Raw genomic sequence first — 22,467 nt, forward strand, 5'->3', positions numbered from 1 at the left:
TTGTTCAGCTTCCAAATACTGTAATAACTAAACCACTTTAATACCAGTGATCATTCTACACTGACTTTTTTTTCTTTTTGAGACAGAGTCTCGCTCTGTAGCCCAGGCTGGAGTGCAGTGGCGTGATCTTGGCTCACTGCAAGCTCCGCCTCCTGGGTTCACGCCATTCCCTTGCCTCAGCCTCCCAAGTAGCTGGGACTACAGGCGCCTGCCACCACGCCTGGCTAATTTTTTTTTTTTTTTTTTTTTTGTATTTTTAGTAGAGACGGGGTTTCACCATGTTAGCCAGGAATGATCTCGATCTCCTGACCTTGTGATCTGCCCACCTCGGCCTCCTAACATGCTGGGATTACAGGCATGAGCCACCGCACCCAGCCTCTACACTCAACTTTTAAACGCTTCTAATGATACCACCCTAACGTAGCAATCCAAACTACTTTTTAACAGTTACCATTTTTAGATAGCTGAAACCTGCCTCTTCTGTAGTGTCAGTTTGTTCAAAAGGCTGACCATCTACACCTAATGGTGACACAAAACACACCTTAAATATTTAGAAAGATCTATAATGGTCTTACCTACAAAGCCTTGTGCTAATTTTTTTTTAATTTTTCAGGCTGAATAATTATCAGGACTTAATTATTAAGGAATAACAGTAACAGCTCAGCTAATATGTAACATTCACTGTGTGCCAGGTACTGCTCCTCTAAGTGCTTATATTTAACTACATTAACTATTTTGCAGCAATAAAAAACACATCTGTCATAATATGACCAAGCTGCTGTTTTCAGAACAAAAAAACTTTCAATGAAAAGTTCATGATTCTAAAAAATTAAGGTAATGTTCTTTAAAAATGCTTATACTTTAAAACTCACCATTTTCTGAAGGCATTTTGCCCAATGTACAAGCAGAGCAGGCTGAAGGCCATGTTTTTCCTGGGCTCTTAGAGTGTTTATTTCATGCTGAACTAGAAGTCTCAATTTTGCTGCGTTTCCAAGTCTAAAAAATAGTTCAATTTACTAAAATTGCTTTCTAAATACACAGTTCAGCGCTTACATACATATATGTTCATGGGTCACATGACAAGTTAAATCTTCACATGAGGATTAAATCCCTGGTAAAACCTATGCACTAAGTGACAGCAATATTTTTGTTTTACTACTTACACTGCTTTTCTGTGAATCAGAGTACAAACCGCATCCCACCAAGATTTTTGTCTTTCTGTACAAAGCTGTTTACACACAGGAAGGGGCAGGCATAACGGCTGATAGGAGCTGTGGTGAGAATTACATTTCTCCTTTAATTGTAAGTGGCTGGTATATACTACTCCAAGGAGAAATACCTGTTTTATTTAAGGAAAAGTTAAGTTAGTAAAAAAAAATTAAACAAAATTCAGAATATTTAATTTGTTAAAATCTTTGCTTACTTCAAGGTCTAAAATACATATTGATTCAGGTGCATTTGTTTCAAGCCTTGAGGTTTCCTGGGGCAAATGATGGAAAAGCTGTTTTAGCCATTTTCGGATTCCAGGTAAAGCAGGCAATGAATTCCACTGTAAGCCAAGCCAAGTAAGGTGCTGAAGACTACCATTATGTGCTCGAATAGCACCTAAAATCAAATTTAAAAATTGGCTTAAGGGTTTGAAATTTTTCTTTGTGCCATTAGTTTTGCCAACATAAGCAATTCACATTATATATATCTTAATTATATAACTGCTTTTCTATATCAAAGCTGGAGAGAATTCTATGTTAGGCAAAATCTCATGTTCTTATTAATGCATTCTCACTTGATTATTTCTAGAAATTTTAATAAAAATAGTAGTGATGAAGAATGTTTAAGTCCATCTTAAAAAATGACACTGACTAGAACTCAATAAACCAAAATCAACTGACAAAAACCAAATAAAGAATACCTAACCTAATAAGAAACCCCAAAACAATGGGTTTTCCTTTAAGTCATTAAAGCAATGGAACATCACTATATTAATCCATCAGTACAGTAAAGAAATCTGTTTTCTTATAAGAAAGTCAATATTGAAAAGGATATGCACAGTCAGGAGTTCGAGACCAGCCTGGCCAGCATGGTGAAACTCCGTCTCTACTAAAAATACAAAAAATTAGCCGAGCATGGTGTCACGTGCCTGTAGTCCCAGCTACTTGGGAGGCTGAGGCAAGACAATTGCTTGAACCTGGCAGGCGGAAGTTGCAGTGAGCCGAGATTGCGCCACTGCGCTCCAGCCTGGGCGACAGAGTGAGACTCTGTCTCAAAAGAAAAGAAAAGAAAAGACAAGAAAAGAAAAGGTTATGTGCTTCCGGAAGCATAAAGAGGTATAATCTTTCTGTCATTTTGGCAATTTGCAAGACTTAAAGATGTTCATGTCCTTTGTCTCAGTAATTCTGTTTTTAGGTATCTCTATGGAAATAACTTGCAATGAAGACACTTTTTGTTGAAGTTTTTATCAGAGTATGATTATTAACAGTGGAAAAGTTGAAAACAACTTGGATGCCCAATAACAGAAAGTAGCAAGCAAATTATGACTACTTCATAAAAAAGATTATATTGCCAATAAAAGTGATATTTATAGTTTTAATACAGAGACTATGGGAGAGAATTCATGAAGGAAGCAAGATAAATCATACATAAACAACCATTTAGATGAAAAATATGGCCAGATGCAGTGGCTCATGCCTATAATTCCAACACTTTTTGTTTTTGAGATGAAGTCTCGCTCTGTCGCCCAGGCTGTAGTGCAGCGGTGTGATCTTGGCTCACTGCAACCTCCACCTCCCGGGTTGAAGCTATTCTCCTGCCTCAGCCTCCCGAGTAGCTGGGACTACAGGCACATGCCACCACGCCCGGATAATTTTTGTATTTTTAGTAGAGACGGGGTTTCACCATGTTGGCCAGGATGGTCTCGAACTCCTGATCTCAGGTGATCTGCCCGCCTCGGCCTCCCAAAGTGCTGGGATTACAGATATGAGCCACTGTGCCGGGCCCAATCCCAACACTTTGGGGGGCTTAGGGCTAGGAGTTCGAGACTAGCCTGGGCAACAAAGGGAGACCCTGTCTCTACCAATTAAAAAACAAAATTATTTGGGCAGAGTGGCATGTGCCTATGGTACCAGCTACTCAGGAGGCTGAGGCAAGAGAATCCCTTGAGCCCAGAAGTTCAAGGTAGCAGTGACCTACGATCATGCCACTACACTCCAGCCCAGGTGACACAGCAAGACCCTGTCTCAAAATACAACAAGGCTGGACGCGGTGGCTCACACCTGTAATCCCAGCACTTTGGGAGGCCAAGGCAGGTGGATCACCTGAGGTCAGGAGTTTGAGACCAGCCTGACCAACATGATGAAACCCCGTCTCTACTAAAAATACAAAAAATTAGCCGGGCGTGGTGGCGGGCACTTGTAATCCCGCTACTTGGGAGACTGAGGCAGCACAATCACTTGAACCCGGGAGGCAGAGGTTACAGTGAGCCGAGATTGCAACACTGAACTCCAGCGTGGAGGACAAGAGCAAAACTTGGTCTCAAAAACAACAACAACAACAAAAACTACATGCCACCCCCACAGCACCACATTCAAACTCCCCCCAGCCCAACCCACACACGAAAGGAATACAGAAAAATATTAAGTCATTATTTCTGGGTAATAAGATTATGGGCAATTTATAAGAATTAAGACACAGACCGTTTCCTCTGAAACATATAACTTACCAACATCATATCTAGCCAAATCTTCAAGCTCTGGTTCTTGTATATCAATGTTTCCAATATCATCGCTACCAAGAAAAGATGTATCCTTAGGTGACTGACTAGAAAACAGAGCATCATATAATGCAGACTGCCCGCTTTTGTTGGCAAAAGTTTCAACAACCTCTTTTAAAAAATCTTGCTTGCCACGACTTAAGTTTAGCAACATGTGCCCTGAAAAAAAAATTTATTTCCATCACTTTAAAAATACAGATTGTATTTGCTCACATTGTCTCATTTGTATACCCAAAGGGGAAATAACATGATTATTGCAGACCTAACCCTCCAACCCAAAAAATACAGCTGGACAACAAAACGGGTGCTTATGTAGAAAATGAAAAGAGTACAGGTTTAATATTCTCAGTATCTACAGAAGACAGCAGAAGGGGGAAAAAAGACAGGAATGTGTATGAAAAATGCCAAACATATTTGCATTTTAGATGAAAAGGTCTGGATTTAAGTGGCCATAGGAGAACAGGGACAAGCTCTTATTCTCTGATCTGATACACTGATTTCTAAATCTGGCTGATCAGAATCCTCCTTTAAACAGCTTTTAAGAATTATTTCCGGCTGGGCACGGTGGCTCATGCCTGTAATCCCAGCACTTTGGGAGGCCAAGCTGGGCAGATAATGAGGTCAGGAGATCGAGACCATCCTGGCTAACACAGTGAAACTCCATCTCTACTAAAAATACAAAAAAAAAGATTAGCCAGCCATGGTGGCGGGCGCCTGTAGTCCCAGCTACTGGGGAGGCTGAGGGAGGAGAACGGCATGAACCCGGGAGGCAGAGCTTGCAGTGAGCCAAGATCACACCACTGCACTCCAGCCTGGGCGACAGAGTGAGACTCTGTCTCAGGAAAAAAAAAAAAAAAAAAAAAAAAAAAGAATTATTTCCAGGCCTCTTTGCCAGAGATTTTTATTCCATAGGTTTACAGTAAGCAATCAAAAAATCATAGTCCTCGGATAAAGTACTGATACATGCTATAACGCAGATGACCCTTGAAAACCTTGCTAAATGAAAGAAGCCAGTCACAAAAGACCACATACTATATGATTCCACTTATGTGAAATGTTCAGAATAGGCAAACCTACAGAAACAGATTAGCGGTTGCCAAGGCTGAGAGGTTTGAGTAAAATGGGGAGTAACTGCTAATAGGTACGGAATTCCTCATGGAGTGATGAAAATCTTCTAAAACTGATTGTCGTGACAATGGTAATACTCTATGAACATACTAAAACCCACTGAACTGTACACTTTAAATGGGTGAAGCGTATGGTATACGAATTATATTTCAATTGAACTTTTTTTAAAAACCCTCCTTCGAGTTAATTCTGCTGGGCAATTAGGTTTGGTTACCACTACACAGTTGTGTCTCAGCACACTTACAGAGGCACCCTTGGGATGCCCAGATCAAAGACATAAAAAAAAATAGGCAATTTTTATCTAACTGTGACACCATGCAAAGGCACTTATGAGAGCCCTGCAAGGGTAGAAGAAAAAGAGAAAAGGAAAAAAGTAGAAAGTCACTTTAAGGATTGAAAGCCTAACTCCCACAAAAAAAGTGGGCTATGGAATAAAAGAGCAATGTGAGCTTTGGCCAACAGCCTAACTATATACCAAAGCTTATAATAACTTTAATATTACATCTTGTGCTCTTTACAAAATTCATCCAACTTTATATCAAAACTGCTCCTTATAGAAAGCATTATGTTTCTTCAGTTCACTGCTTGATTCAATGGCCACCTAACTACCTTAAAGTTTGTATCTTAGCAAAATCACAGGTAATATGCAACAGATCTTTAGGATTCATCCCAAGCCAAAAATGGGGGAAAAAATCCACAAATTCCAAGAGCCTAATACAAGGTAAGTATATATCTTCTATCTTCCTCACTATGCTCTCAGCTCTTTAAGACAGATCCATATCTTCTTCATCTTTATATCCCCACAGCAGTGTTTTTAGAATCAGCTGGTGTTAAATGGTTGGCAAATCAATAATTATACTTAGTTCAGGAAGTGACTAAATATTCAGGACAGAGGCTCTAGCAGCCAGATAAAGAAAGAGTTAAGAAATCCTCTCCACCTAGGAACACACAATATCAAATATTCATTTTTTTTAAAGAATGTGCTATTTCTTCACATCTCTTCCATACCTATTGCTCTTAACTGATACGGCAAAAAAATAATTTTGACAAATTATCTCCTGGACAGATGAAGATTTTATCATAAGACATGCCTTAACAGAAATTCCTTTTTCTTTTTAAATCAAATTAGTTTAATATTACTATTACCTGATTGGCTCAGTCGGTCACAGGCCAACATTCCCAGCAGATTTTGTCCAGCTTCACCTTTTATTAATTTAATCTTTGGTCTTGGAACCTAATAATTTTAGAATCAAAAATCTTAATTTGATGATACCCATACTTCTAATAGTAACATGGTCTTATCTATTACACTGTACTTTTTTTGATAATGAATAAACAGTTAACCATTAATTAAACTGAATTGGAAAAGACTGCAAAAACTGGGAACCAAGGAATTTATATAACCTATGAAAGACAGGCCAGGTACAGGCGTGGTGGCTCACACCTGTAATCCAACACTCTGGGAGGCCAAGGTGGGCTGATCACTTGAGGTCAGGAGTTCGACATCAGCCTGGCCAACATGGTGAAACCCAGTCTCTACTAAAAATAATTTTAAAAAAACGAAGAGCCAGGCGTGGTGGCACACATCTATTAATTCCAGCTACTTGGGAGGCTGAGGCACAAGGATAGCTTGAACCTGGGAGGCAGAGGTTGTAGTGAGCCAAGACCGTGCCACTGCACTTCAGCCTGGGTGAAAGAGTGAGACTCCATCTCAAAAAAAAAAAAAAAAAAAAAAAAAGAGCAGCCAGACATGGTGGCCCACACCTGTAATCCCAGCACTTTGGGAGGCCAAGGTGGGGGGATCGCTTGAGCCCAGAGTTCAAGACCAGCCTGAACAACACGGTGAGACCCTATCTCTAAAAAAAGTTGTTTTTAATTAGCCAGGCGTGGTGGCACACACCTGTGGTCCCAGCTACTCAGGAGGCTGAGGCAGGAGGATCACTTAAATCCAGGAGATCAAGGCTGCAGTGAGCCATGATCATGCCACTGTGCTCCAGCTTGGGAGACAGAGTGAGACCCTATCTCCCAAAAAAAGAAAAAAAAAAAAAAAAGCATACACGGAGCAGTTCTGAGAAATTAGTTTCTACTAAAAGCACATTCATGTTATATTCAGAGAAATGGAAAATTTAATTACATTACTTTTCTACCCTGCATAAATAGGACAACAGCAGATGTTGTCCTATCTGAGTAGATATGACACCCTACTTTAAAAAGTACAGGTGAAATGACACTTGGAAATGCCACATTGTAGATAACACATTTTCAGAGTATGGATAATATGGGATAGCACTGGAATAAATGGGACAACCAGGAAATTAAAGAGATCCTAATGTAATAACCTGTGAAAACAAAAAAACATGATCAATAGAATGGCGAAGGGAAGACATGACAGCTGCCTTCAAATATTAAAATTATTTTATAAAAGCAATCATCAAAAGAAGAAACAAGACCAACAGGTAGAAGACTTGAAGAATATTTTTATTCTATATAAGGAAGTACCAAGAGCCAAACCACCTAAAGATGCACTGGGCTATCTTGAAAAGTAATGAATGTCCATCACTGAAAATGTCCAGTCATAGGCAATGCCCACTTACTAGAAACATGCCAAAAGTAACTATATGGGTGACTAGAGCATCGGCTTTTAATTCTATCACCACTTTCTTAATTGGTGGTGGAAATGTAATTTGATACAACCTCTTTAGGGTTAGATATTTGGCAGCAGCTCTAAAAATTATAAATGCACAGATATACTTTGATACTGCAATTCTTTCAGGAATTCATGGCACAAGTTAATCATTGCTAAATTACTTGAAGTAGCATTAAAAAAAAAAAGTAAAAGCAAGCTAATGTCCTGGTTTTAGGACCCTGGTTTTAAAAACTCCAAAGCTACAGTACATCCACACAATAGAATAATATGCAAGCATCCAAACTAATGAGAATGCCCTTTATATATACTGACATGGACATATCTCCAAGATACAGTTAATGGAAATAAAGTAAATGCAATCTTCAAATGTTTTCCTCCTTCTTTTAAAGACGGGGGATGTATGTGTGTTTACTTGGAGATGCATACAACATTTCCTGAAGAATACACAAGAAAGCAATAACATTAGTTTCTTTGGGAGTGAAGAAAGTAAATAACTAGGGAACAGAAAGGAGTCTTCATAGCATATTCTTAAGAGCCACCAGAATTTTAAACCATGTATATATAATTCTTTCCAAACACGCTCATTTTTCAAAATATATGATTTATGAACCTAAAAGCTTCTGATTTTGAATTTTAGAAATATTCGTATCGGCTATCCTTTTACTCACAAGTTTTCTAAACATCATGTCAAAGTTTGTCATCTATATGTTGAAAAGAGCACACAAAATAAACAAAATGTTGACATCATTCTTTTTGTTTTCAAACTGACCTCAATTCATAAACCCGGCCTCTTTTACAAAATTATTCAACAGTTGAATTTGTGACCAGTTAATTAGTTGTGAATCCACTCAATCAAATCATCTCAATTCACTATTTCCTTTTTTTTTTTTTTTGAGATGGAGTCTAGCTCTGTCGCCAGGCTGGAGTGCTGCAGCGGCAATATCTTGGCTCACTGCAACCTCCACCTCCTGGTTTCAAGCAATTCTCCTGTCTCGGCCCCTCAAGTAGCTGGGACTACAGGCACCCGCCACCATGTGTGGCTAATTTTTATATTTTTAGTAGAGATCGGGTTTGACCATGTTGGTCAGGATGGTCTCGAACTGCTGACCTCAAGTGATCCGCCCACCTCAGCTTCCCAAAGTGCTGGGATTATAGGCGTGAGCCACCGCGCCTGGCTATTTCCTCATCTTAACTAAAAGGTTTCAAGATACTTTGTTAAATACCTAGCTGCAATGCAGATGTACTTACTAGAACCACAGTATTCCTCTGATTAAGAGTCTGAAAATCTTGCCATAAAAGTCAGCCAATTCTTAAATACCCAAATGCCAGCACATAACCTACATTTTATGCTTATAATCATTTGATCATTGAGCTTTAAAATAAACTGATAAAATAAAATACAAGCATCTAAGATGTTTCTATTATATATTCATTCTACAGAAATATGTGGTAGTTAAAGACTGAGGTAGGTATCTCTGTGCTGAAGTGGAACAATGAAGAAACATTTAGAAAAGCAAGGCATCTGGCAATAGGTAAAGCACACCCACATTGAGGCACAATATTTTTTAAAAGCAGAGAAAGAATGTATTGCACATTTGCATATGCAAAAAATATTTCTGAACACCCAAGAAACTCCTAACAGTAGTTGTCATCTAGGAAAGGAGACCTGAGTGAATGGATTAAGAGGGAAACTAACTTTTTATTATTAAAAGTTCACAGTCAGGTGTGGTGGCTCATACCTGTAATCCCAGCACTTTGGGAGGGCAAGGCAGAAGGATCACTTGAAGCCAGGAGTTCAAGACCAACCAGCCTGGGAAACATAGCAAGACCTTGTCTTTACAAAAAATTTAACAATGTAGCCAGGCATGGTGGCAGGCACCTGTAGTCCCAGCTACTGAGCTGAGGCTGAAGCAGGAGAGGATCGCTTGAGCCCAGGAGTTCGAGGATACAGTGAGCTATGATCGTGCCACTGCACTCCAGCCAGAGCAACAAGAGTGAGACTCTGCCTCCCAAAACTACATATCAGAAAATTTTAGGCTGTGCACAGTAGCTCACACCTATAATCCCAGAACTCTGGGAAGCTCGAGCCCAGTTCAGCGTTACAGTGAGCTACGATTACGCAACTGCACTCCAGCCTGGGTGACACAGCAAGACTCTAATAGACACACAGACAGATAAATTTTAAAGTTTCCATTAAAAATAAGAACTATTGGCAGGGCGCGGTAGCTCATGCCTGTAATGCCAGCACTTTGAGAGGCCAAGGTGGGCGGATCATGAGGTCAGGAGATTGAGACCATCCTGGCTAACACGGTGAAACCCCATCTCTACTGAAAATACAAAAAAATTAGCCGGGCGTGGTGGTGGGTGCCTGTAGTCCCAGCTACTCGGGAGGCTGAGGTAGAAGAATGGTGTGAACCCAGGAGGCGGAGCTTGCAGTGAGCCGAGGTCGTGCCACCGTGCTCCAGCCTGGGCGACAGAGTGAGACTCCGTCTCAAAAAAAATAAAATAAATAAAAATAAGAACTATCAGTTACTCGAGAATTTCTATAAGAAACTTTTAATGTTTGTATTACCTAGTGAACCTCACTAAATCCATTAATTTTCACTAATCCATTCCTTACGAACACAGAAGTTTCTACTGAGCATTTTAAATATTAGTACTTAACATGTGAACTGTCTATCAATGGTGCTTTTAAAAGATTTACAGGCCAGGCTCGGTGGCTCATGCCTGTAATCCCAGCACTTTGAGAGGCCGAGTCGGGTGGATCACGAGGTCAGAAGATCGAGACCATCCTGTCTAACATGGTGAAACCCCGTCTCTACTAAAAAATACAAAAAATTAGCCCGGCATGGTGGTGTGTGCCTGTAATCCCAGATACATGATAGGCTGAAGCAGGAGAATCACTTGAACCCAGGAGGCACAGGTTGCAGTGAGCTGAGATTGCGCCACTGCACTCCAGCCTGGTGACAGAGCGAGACTCTGTCTCTAATAAAAATAAAAAGATTTATATTAGGCAGGGCATGGTGGCTCACTGCCTGTAATCCCAGCACTTTGAGAGGCCGAGGCGCACAGATCACCTGAGGTCAGGAGTTCGAGACCAGCCTGACCAACATGGAGAAACCCCGTCTCTACTAAAAATACAAAATTAGACGGGGGTGGTGGCGCGTGCCTGTTATCCCAGCTACTTGGGAGACTGAAGCAGGACAATCACTTGAACCTGGGAGGTGGAGGTTGCAGTGAGCCAGATGGCGCCATTACACTCCAGCCTGGGCAACGAGAGCAAAACTCCGTCTCAAAAAGAAAAAAAGATTTATATTAGAAGGAGGGGCCTTCTCTAAAAGTAATGAATCCTTTTTTTCCCTCCCCAAGCAAAAAATCCTTCTCTAAAATTAACAATCATTTTTCTAAGCCAGGTTTAATGCTTTTTTGGAAGACTGCTTATTTCTTTTCCTTTCAAAAGTTATGCAAGCTCATTAAAAAAAAAAAAAAAAAAAGGCCGGGAGTGGTGGCTCACGCCTGTAATCCCAGCACTTTGGGAGGCCGAGGCGGGTGGATGACTAGGTCAGGAGATTGAGACCATCCTGGCTAACACGGTGAAACTCCGTCTCTACTAAAAGAACAAAAAAAAAATTAGCCAGGCATGGTGGCGGGTGCCTGTAGTCCCAGCTACTCGGGAGGCTGAGGCAGGAAAACGGCATGAACTCGGGAGGCGGAGCCTGCAGTGAGCCGAGATCGTGCCACTGCACTCCAGCCTGGGCGACAGAGCGAGACTCCGTCTCAAAAAAGGCCAGGCGCAGTGGCTCGCGCCTGTAATCCCAGCACTTTGGGAGACCAAGGCAGGTAGATCACGAGGTCAAGAGATTGCAACCATCCTGGCCAACATGGTGAAACCCCGTCTCTATTAAAAATACAAACAATTAGCTGGGCGTGGTAGCACGGACCTGTAGTCCCAGCTACTCAGGAGGCTGAGGCAGGAGAATCACTTGAACCCAGGAGGTGGAGGTTGCAGTGAGCCGAGATCACGCCACTGCACTCCAGCCTGGCGACAGAGAGAGACTTGGTCTCAAAAAAAATAAAAAAATAAAAAATAAGAAAAGGTTTTATGTTTTCAAGATTAATAGATATACTGTTACATATACACAATACAGTCATAAATGTTATATACATGTTTTTCAATTAACATGTTAAATTGCAATCATATTCTTCTATCATAGGTTATAAAGCCACTGCCCTACATCTACTTATTAGGATTTTGTCCAAGTAACACATCTTTTTGAATCAAGCTTTACCCATAATACGAGATTACATCTTTATCATGTTCCCAAAAATCGCAGAGTAAAAAGATTAAACTCTTCAAATCTGTCTACAAACAAATCATGGCTATGGAGGCTTTCAACAAGAGTGCACTCAACATCCCTGTTTCACCAGCCTCACCAGTACTGTGTATGCTTAGTTATTTTCCACTGTATCAAATTGACTATTTCATTTTAACTTTAATTCCACAGGTTTGTTCACATCCTGTCATTACATACCAGAGCACACCTTCATTTAAAACACATCAAGACTCAGTGAAATGTCAATTGCTCCTACAAGTGGAAGACTTACCTGAAATGCTATGAGATAGCACAATGCAGCCAGCTCAGAAAGAGCTCGCCATTGAACATTACTATGCTGACCCATCTTCAAAAGCAGAGAACCAGCATGCATGTAGAAATGTCCTTTCATTTCTAAGAAAGTAGCTGACAGTTCATCATTTCCACCCAAAGAAGATTTCACAGACTGAAGAGCACTACCAAAACTGTAATATGAAAATATCAAACAGATAATACACACTTACTGCACTGTGAATAATCATGGTTTATTTAATTCAGAACAAAATAAACATTTTATTTCAAGCTTCATCTTCCACATTCAACTTCTAATAATTCTTATTCCCCATGTTATAAATTATGAATCATCTAATGCTTATTTTTATCCTGCATGCTTCCTATACTTCATGCTTAACCTCTCAAATGATGTCTTATTCCCAGTTATTTCCAGCCCTCCAATCACAGATAAATATAAGATTAGTGATTATAGGTGCACATTTCAAGATAAACCAGGAGAAAATTGGGAGACTATTTTGTAGCTTCTTCCTGATCATATAATTTCATTATTTAATTAACAGTTGTAATTTCTCAAATTAGACATACCATTTCCAAATTAGAAGTAAATAACTGACAGGTATTTGAGTATCAATACAGTAATTGCTCTCTTTACTACACAGATCATTACAGCGTTAAATAAATTGTCTTCCTTTTTTTTTTTTTTTTTTGAGACGGAGTCTCTCACTATCGCCTGGGCTTGAGTGCAATGGCACGATCTAAGCTCACTGCAACCTCCACCTCCTAGGTTCAAGTGATTCTCCTGACTCAGCCACCTGAGTAGCTGGGATTACAGGTGCCTGCCACCATGCCCCGCTAAACTTTTTTTATATTTTTAGTAGAGACAGGGTTTCACTATGTTGGCCAGGCTGGTCTCGAACTCCTCACCTCATGATCCACCCGCCTCAGCTTACCAATGTGCTGAGATTACAGGCATAAGCCACTACGCCTGGCCTATTATTTGTAATCTATATTCTAAATTAGTTCTTCTAAATCCTAATGTTTCTCCAAATCCTCACTTTGGAAGAAAAGTAAAAGCCAAAAGGAAACACTTAAACGTGAAGCATGATTTTAAAGTGGCTTACAATAAAGCAGCCAGAGCAAGTGAGGTCTAAAGATCTCTGAGGGTGCTCAAAAACCCCTTCAGGGGATCCATGAAGTTAAAATTACTTTCACAATCATACCAAAAAAAATTTATATTTTACATACTCATTCTCTCATGTATGTAGAGCTGAGTTTTTTTGTTTTTGTTTTTGTTTTTGGAGACAGAATCTCGCTCTGTCACAAGGTTGGAGTGCAGTGGCACAATCTTCGCTTACTGCAACCTCTGACTCCCAGGTTCAAGCAATTCTTCTACCTCAGCCTCCCGAGTAGCTGGGACTATAGGCGCGTGCCAACATGCCCGGCTAATTTTTTGTATTTTTAGTAGAGACAAGGTTTCACCGGTGTTAGCTGGGATGGTCTCGATCTCCTGACTTTGTGATCCATCTGCCTCGGCCTCCCAAAGTGCTGGGATTACAGGCCTGAGCCACCATGCCCCGCTGAGCTGAGTTTTCTAGAAGCTTCATGACATGTAATAGTTTTACAGACTGAAAGAGGAAGTAAATGAGAACCTAGCTATGTTCTACTAAGCGAGACATTAAAAAGATTTACAAAAATGCAAAAACAATGACACTTTTCTGACTAGTTTTTTGCTGTTGGAAAATAATTATTTTTCATAAAAAATGCTATTATTGGCCCTGTGCGGTGGCTCACACATGTAATTCCAGCACTTTGGGAGGCTGAGGCGGGTGGATCACCTGAGGTCAGGAGTTCAAGACCAGCCTAGCCAACATGGTGAAACCCCATCTCTACTAAAAATACAAAAAATTAGCCAGGCGTGGAGGTGGGCACCTGTAATTCCAGCTACTTGGGAGGCTGAGGCAGGAGAATCGCTTGAACCTGCGAAGCAGAGGTTGCAGTGATCCGAGATCACACTGTTGCACTCTAGCCTGGGCAACAAGAGCAAAACTCTGTCTCAAAAAAAAAAAAAAAAAAGCTATTATTATTAACACACAATAGGGCTTATTACATTTTTAATGGATTACATATTTTTTATTTCTTTTAATTTCTAATGTAATAAACACTGATAGAAATAACCCACATACGGCCAGGTGCAGTGACTCAGATCTGCAATCCCAGCACTTTGGAAGGCCAAGGAAGGCGGATCACGAGGTCAAGAGATTGAGACCTCCCAGTACTTTGGGAGGCCAAGGTAGGCGGATCAAGAGGTCAAGAGATCGAGACCAGCTGGGCGCGGTGGCTCACGCCTGTAATCCCAGCGCTTTGGGAGGCCAAGGCGGGTGGATCACAAGGTCAGGAGATCAAGACCATCCTGGCTAACAAGGTGAAACCCCATCTCTACTAAAAATACAAAAAATTAGCTGGGTGTAGTGGCGGGCACCTGTAGGCCCAGCTACTTGAGAGGCTGAGGCAGGAGAATGGCGTGAACCCTGGAGACAGAGCTTGCAGTGAGCCAAGATGGCGCCACTGCACTCCAGCCTGGGCGACAGAGCGAGACTCCGTCTCAAAAAAAAAAAAAAAAAAAAAAAAAGATCGAGACCATCCTGGCCAACATGATGAAACCCTGTTCCTACTAAAAATACAAAAATTAGCCAGGTGTGGGCTGGGCATGGTGGCTCATGCCTGTAATCCCAACACTTTGGGAGGCCAAGGAGGGCAGATCATGAGGTCAGGAGATCGAGATCATCCTGGCTAACACGGTGAAACTCCGTCTCTACTAAAAATACAAAAAAATTAGCCGATCGTGGTGGTGGGCGCCTGTAGTCCCAGCTACTCAGGAGGCTGAGGCAGAAGAATGGCATGAACCTGGGAGGCAGAGCTTGCAGTGAGCCGAGATTGCGCCACTGTACTCCAGCCTGGGTGACAGAGCGAGACTCTGTCTCAAAAAAAAAAAAAAAAAAATTAGACAGGTGTGGCGGTGGGCACCTGTAGTCCCACCTATTCAGGAGACAGAGACAAAAGAATCACTTGAACCCAGGAGGCAGAGGTTGCAGTGAGCTGAGACTGCGCCACTGCATGCCAGCCTGGTGAGAGCAAGACTCAGTCTCAAAAAAAAAAAAAGAGATTGAGACCATCCTGAACTCCGTCTCTACTAAACATACAAAAATTAGCTGGGCGTGGTGGTGTGCACCTGTGGTCCCAGCTACTCGGGAGGCTGAGGCAGGAGAATTGCCTGAACCCAGGAGGCGGAGGTTACAGTGAGCCAAGGTCGTGCCACTGCACTCCAGCCTGGTGACAGAGCAAGACTCCATCTCAAAAAAAAAAAAAGAAAGAAAGAAAAAAAGGAACCCACATACAAAGATCTTTGAAGTCCTTAAGAAAAATGTAAATTGGGACCAAAAAATTTGAGTATACAAAGAATACAAAATAAAACATCCTACATGTTTTCTAAAATAATCTTAAAGTTATGTTAGTTCTTTTAGATACTGCTCTTACCCTACCAATTTAGGACACTATGTACTTTTTCAAGAAAATTACCTACTCCCTGCACTCAGTGAAATGAACTTCTTTCCTTATACCAGATGGGGAAATAAATTAACTTCCAAACAAATGGACAGCCTAAACTAGCAATCAGTAAACTTTTTCTACAAAAAGGAGGAGAATACTAATCTGGCTTTACAGGCATACAATCTCTGCTGCAACCACTCAACTCCAACCTTGTAGTATGTAAGCAGCCACAGACAATACATAAACAGAGGCATGCTGTATTCCAATAAATATTAACAAAATTAGGCAGGGGCCATATTTGGCCCACAAGCTCTAATCAACCCCTGCTCTAAACTAACATCTTTATACAAATCCAAGTGATGTTTTTGTTCAATGGAATTTATTTTCAAAATGGAGACACTGGTTTTCAAAATCAAAATTTAGGAAAAAAGGTAAATCACATAGTTGAGTTCTTTTGTTTCTTAGCTAAAACAGTATTCTCTGAAATACTAGTGATGCTAAGTGCTTATACTAGTACATGTGAACCTAGCCATCTGATGACAGATGAACTTTAATTTTCACTCAAGATTATACTATTATAAAAAATAAAATATGAAATGCAGTTAGAACATTCATTTTAAGCTTGACCATGACAAAACTGAGTATTTAACCATAACGCTAATTTTAATCAAGCTTGAACTATAAGAGTTCTCTAAAAAGGAAAGTCACATAAAACCAATTAGAACTTCCCCATAAAAGAAGAAAAATAAGATTGCCTCCTAGTGGTTCACTGTATTAACTATAACTCTTAGGTACATTATAGAAATAATGATTCAGTAAAGAAGTTTACAGCAATGAACTTACTGCAAAAAGAAAAACTGCAATTTATACTAAAACATTCTCCTCAAAGTCAACGTACCTTTCCAGTAATTCTCTACTTTCCTGCACGTCTCTAGTGGAAAGCGTAAGAAGCATAAGATTAGCATAGGCCAGCAGTAAGTCTGTATTGGTTGCTCGCCAGTCACTTTTATCAGACTCCAAACACTGTAAAGACTCCAGATATTCCTATTTTGTGGAATTAACAGTAAGTTACAAAACTTAATCAAATGTTAAGAAATTAACCATTTTATGCCTACAAATTCCTTTTCTCACTCCAACCACGTTTGTAAAACTATATTGATTTTTACATCAACCTTAAAATGAAAACACCAAAAATATATACACTTATCATAGTTATCTCCCCAATCTTCCCATTATAAATTTAACTGATCCCCTGGTAAAAATTTCATTTTATAACTGTTCTACATAAATAAAAGAAATTTAAGTCCAGCAGGGCACTGCTGCTTTAGTACAAAAAGATGTATGCTAATTGCCTACATAGAAATGTAAAGACCCAATAGCTTTTATCTACCTTAAGGGTCTGTACAACACACGAATTCCATTCTAAACTTGAACGCAAAGCTGTGTTCCTCCCTGCCTCATGGCAGTGGGCCACAGCATCCTTCAATCTTTTATTTGAGCGATACAACTCCACTAGCCGGATATTCACATGGACATCATCAGGTCTTACATAAAGTTCTGACTGAATCAAGTCAAAAAGTTTATTCCATCCATCTTCACCTTCACAATCTAGAAGCTGTTCCTATTTAGAGGGGAAAAAGAAAAATTATTAGATTAACACTTGTGCAATTTTAAACAAGTCATGCTCCCAAAGAGCACCATTCCACTATGTCTAGTTTTACGATGATGCCACCAAAAACACCATCCTATATACCTTATTCGTCCCTTCTGAGAGTTGCTTACAACCCAGAAACTAAGCCTCAAGAACTGTATGTGAAGAAAAGCATCTGTGATTACTGCAGTAGCTCACACTCTCTTCAGAGACTACCACGACTATTGCCACACATCCCTGTCCAACTGAGTCACCATCAGAAGCCTAGACCTCCCCAGTCAATCCTCAGCAACAAGGTCTTTATCTTCAAACTGCTTGCTCTGTATCTCCTTAAATCTGACTCAATCCTGCATCCCCTCTCCTCCCACTGTTCTGTTACCTTCATCATCATCTCAAAGTACTGTCATCACCTCCTGACCTTAAATGAAGACAGTATCATCTCAGGATAACCCCCACTACCATGATGGCTTTTTCTCTCTGAACTTACATACAAGGAGAGGAAGTAGGGTTTGTGGCCACTCACTTCTCATTTGCGATGCTCTTCCATCAGCCTCTCAAGAAGCTAGGAGCACAGGCATGCACCACCATGCCCGGCTAATTTTTTTTTAACGTTCTGTAGAGATGGGGTCTTGCCATGTGGCCCAGGCTGACTACTCAGTTCCTTAATCACCTCATCTCCAGTGATGTTATCCTCCACTCCAACCTCAAACATCCACTTGCCACTGACACAAGTCTTCAAAATCTGTATTTTGGTCATACCACCGAAACCACCATACCACCCTTCTTATTCTTCCACCTCACTGAGGGCCTACATACCCTTACTTTCAGAAATATACTTCTCCACCACATGACAAGTTCCCTTCAAGACAATAACATCATCAAGTTTTAAACACCTGTAAACACATATAAATACACACACTTTCTTCTGTCAGGCAAAAAATGCTATAATCCCTTATATCCATAATTACTGTTTGCTTACAGATTCCTTCAACTAATTCCCTCTTTTCCTCAGAAGAACCCTCCCAACTGGTTTCTGTGTGCTTAGATTTGGGAAATCATAACCCCAAGCTAACTGATTTCATTTTCATTATCTCAACCATCTAACTGGTGCTGCCTAAAACAAAATATCATTTTAGTACTAACAGACTGACTTTCTCCACTCCCTGACACTTCATACCTCCTCCTATTTCCTCAGCTTCCCCATACCTTCCTTTGACCCTCACTTTCAACCTATAACCTAGATTCATCCTTCACTGAGAAACTTGATGCTATCACACATAAATTCCATTTTACCTTACCTACTTAAATTCGTCTTTCCCCAACTCTCAAGACCAAGCCGCCCATTAGTACTCTGTATTTCATTCCCCTCTCTCCTTTATCAATTTCTCCTCTTCTGGATGAGACGGATGATACCCTGGCCTCTCCCTATTGCAAAAGCCCTAGTCTTTGACTCTATGTTAAAAATTTTTTTAAAAACCACTATGAGTGCTTTTAAAAAGTTCTATCTCATACTTGAGAGAAAAAGCCTTCTCAACAGTAATACTCTCATTCATTAAACAAACGTCAGAAACTGTTTACCTTAGCAAGCCTTAAATGTTAGGAGAAATGGAATTACTCTGCATGACAGTTATAAATCTCATGGATTTCAATTCCAAAAAAAAAAAAAAAAATCTGATACAGGAAAGGTGTAACAGTGCCTTCAAGTTATTAAAGAAAATCTTTAAAGAATGCTTCAAAGTATCTAACTTGTTATACTGCAAGAAAAGAATCCCCCTATCATTACATATGTTCTTTAACACTACCGACACCAGATTAACTGGATTGCCACGCCCAATATGGGAATTATGTTTGAGGCATAACTCCTAAGAGAGTAAAGAAATCTGCACAATTAGACCTCACGTTTTAGACTAATATTTAAAATCCAGCTGCTTATTACTGGGGAGAAAAACTTATCAGTAATTTTTATCTTTGGAAGCATTTTCAATGCTTTTTCAGCTTCAAAAATCTGTACATGACTGTTCATAGCAGATGAACAATAGCCAAAACCTAGAAATAACCAAAATGCCCCTCAAAAGTGAATGGTTAAGGCTGGGCACAGTGGCTCACACCCGTAATCCCAGCACTTTGGGAGGCCGAAGTGGGTGGATCACCTGAGAACCCGGGAGGCAGAAGTTGCAGTGAGCCGAGATAGCACCACTGCACTCCAGCATGGGCGACAGAGCAAGACTGTCTCAAAAAAAAAAAAAAATAGTGGATGGTTAAATTGTGGACCATGAAATACTACTCAGAAGTAAAGGAACCAACTATGGATATACAAAACTTATATGGATCACAAATGGTATTATGCTGACTGAACAAGCCAACCTCAAAAGGTCACATGCTTGGCCGGGCGCGGTGGCTCACGCCTGTAATCCTAGCACTTTGGGAGGCTGGGGTGGGCAGATCACGTGAGGTCAGGAGTTCAAGACCAGCCAGGCCAACATGGTGAAACCCTGTTTCTACTAAAAATACAAAAATAAGTGGGACATGGTAACATGTGCCTGTAGTCCCAGCTACCCGGAAGGCTGAGGCAGGAGAATCGCTTGAACCTGGGAGGTGGAGGTGGCAGTGAGCTGAGATTGCGCCAGTGAACTCCAACCTGGGCAACAGAGCAAGACTCTGTCTCAAAAAAAATGAAAAAAGAAAAAAAAAAGTCACACACTTCATGATGACATTTACATAACATTTTGAAATCACCAAAGTATAAAGATGGAGAACAGATTAATGGTTGCCAGAGGTCAGGCATAGTGAAGAGAAGTAAGTAGCATGACTACAAAAGGGGCAGCATGAGGAAGATCTCTGTGGTAATAGAGTAGTTCTGTATCTTGACGGCAGTGGTGGTATGAATCTACACGTGATAAAATGAAAGAAAACTATACATACACATTGTACCAATGTCAAAATTCCTGATTTTCATATTGTGCTTTGGTCGGGTTAAACAGGTTGAGTATCCCTTATCCAAAATGCTTGAGACCAGAAGTATTTCAGATTTTGAATTTTTTCAGACTTTGGAATATTTGCAGGATACTTAGCAGGTAGAGCATCTCAAATCTGAAAATCTGAAATCCAAAATTTTCTAATGAGCATTTCCTTTGAGCACCATGTCAGTGCTCAAAAAATTTCAGATTTTGGAGCATTTAGGATTTCGGATTTTAAATGCTCAACCTGTATAAGCACTGGGGAAAAATGAAGTAGCATATAGGATCTTTCTGTACAATCTTTGCAACTTCCTGTGCAAAAAAATCTATAATTATTTCAAAATTAAAATTTTTTACATTTCTATCAGAAACATATATAATGGGGGTAGGAGGAGGCTAAAGGCAAATATACATTTATAATTTAATATTGTACATACACAATAAAGTATACATTAATATATAAAACATTACAATATACATTTTAAATGTTTGCCAAACATATTTGTGTAGATTTTCTCCAGAACAGTTACTTAGTAAACTATATTTTACTCTATAAAGAATATCAGGACCAGTCAACACACTAGCAAGAACTTCCTACCATTTTTAGTAATTACGTCTTATATACTAGAGAAACCACCTTTTATCTTTTGCTTGAAAACCTTACTATCTCAAAATACAATCCCTTCTACTTTCAGACAATAGTTATTAGAAAACTCTCCTTTAAAATATCCCTAAATTGTCATCCTGTAGGTAATTTTCACTTAAAGAAGCAAAAATTGGATACCAGACAGAACTTAATGTAAATCTTAGCTCTACTTAGTTTACAGCTACTAAACTGTAAAATCCCTAAAATATTAATTATTTCAGAAGGGTAAATGAGATGTCACTTATAAAGTATAACTATGCCTAATAAGACAGTAGATGCTCAGAAAGGTTTTAATACACTTTTTAAAAGAAAAATTTTAAAGGAAACACAAACACCTGGGCTTAAGGTTTGCTATTGAAAAGTAATTTAAACTCCAAATATTAGAAATGGTTATGTCTTTTCTCCCTTTATGTTTTGTTTGTTTACCTTTAGTTTATAAACTGCAGGACTTCCTGGGAAAAGTTTAGCTGCTCTTTCAACCCAGTATTTTGCTCTTCCATCAGTAACATCATTTTTACAAAGCAATTCTGCAATCTTCAACACAAGATCTTTTTGTGTTGGGTTTAATTCCACTGAACGCTAATATCAGAAAAGAAATTAAAGATTAGTAAATAAATTGTATGTATGTATGTAGGAGTATATATACTTATATATAAAGGTTAAAAAATGATCACTCCAACCCTTAAAAAATTCTACTTCTAGAGAAAACATGTTACTTCAAAGGTGTTAAAATAAAAGTGTCTTGGAATTTTCTGGAAATGAATCAAATAAAAATTATATTTGTGTCATCTGAATGCAAAAAACACAAAAGAACACCATTTCTGACCGTGTTAGACTTACAATTTATAGGTGTTAAACAATTCTATAGCTGTTCCAAGCTGTGTCACGTAATTGTACTATGATACCAATGCCTGTTTTATGATATTCATAAAATATATTTGACTTACTTATATAAATTTCTCTGGGCATCATGTGTTTGGCTATGCAAAGGCTATATTTGGATCCTATAACTTACCCTGTAACATCCAACGGCTTTGTCTGTGTTTTCTTCCAATTCATAAAGAAGACCCAGAAATCTATGAGCTTTGGGATCCCTCTCTTGCACATTAATGTAAGTACATATGTATCTGTTTTTTAAAAGTAATACAAAAGTAAATTAAACTTACAACTGTACTTTTAAATGCTAACCGAAGAATACATCTTAAACCAAAGCAACCACTAAACTTGTTTATATTGTTACTCAAAACTACCAATATTTATGCGATAACTCAAAAGTATTCATAGAAAGAAATGGGTAATATTTAAAAACACGTACATAGAGTTGACCACATACTCATTTTACCATTAAATGTCACATTTACCAAATTTTTCTCCAGTGTTATCCACACATAAGAAATGAACATATAAATTGCTTTTTCTTCCTGATCACATTTTAATAAAGCACTAACAGTTTTGCAAATAAATTAGAAGTGATTATAGTAAACATTTTTAAAGTTGTCATAATGCAAAATACTAAACA

At 39.4% G+C, this 22,467-nt stretch overlaps 1 protein-coding gene across 3 annotated transcripts in view; it reads right to left on the reverse strand.

Annotated features, from left to right (window-relative positions):
- Positions 1-22,467, reverse strand: part of LOC129030494 (E3 SUMO-protein ligase RanBP2-like) — a 39,486-nt gene that overhangs the window by 13,760 nt on the left and 3,259 nt on the right. For all 3 annotated transcript variants that reach the window (XM_054475841.2, XM_054475842.2, XM_054475845.2), the window contains exons 3-12: positions 21,964-22,075; positions 21,375-21,527; positions 17,085-17,315; positions 16,593-16,738; positions 12,147-12,339; positions 6,041-6,128; positions 3,716-3,925; positions 1,424-1,605; positions 1,164-1,339; positions 873-996 (exon numbers count right to left, since the gene is read on the reverse strand). In XM_054475841.2, the coding sequence (XP_054331816.1) occupies positions 873-996; positions 1,164-1,339; positions 1,424-1,605; positions 3,716-3,925; positions 6,041-6,128; positions 12,147-12,339; positions 16,593-16,738; positions 17,085-17,315; positions 21,375-21,527; positions 21,964-22,075 (1,615 nt within the window). The remainder of the gene's footprint in view (positions 1-872; positions 997-1,163; positions 1,340-1,423; positions 1,606-3,715; positions 3,926-6,040; positions 6,129-12,146; positions 12,340-16,592; positions 16,739-17,084; positions 17,316-21,374; positions 21,528-21,963; positions 22,076-22,467) is intronic.

This window comes from Pongo pygmaeus, chromosome 12 (assembly GCF_028885625.2).
Source record: "Pongo pygmaeus isolate AG05252 chromosome 12, NHGRI_mPonPyg2-v2.0_pri, whole genome shotgun sequence".
NCBI classification, from domain to species: domain Eukaryota; kingdom Metazoa; phylum Chordata; class Mammalia; order Primates; family Hominidae; genus Pongo; species Pongo pygmaeus.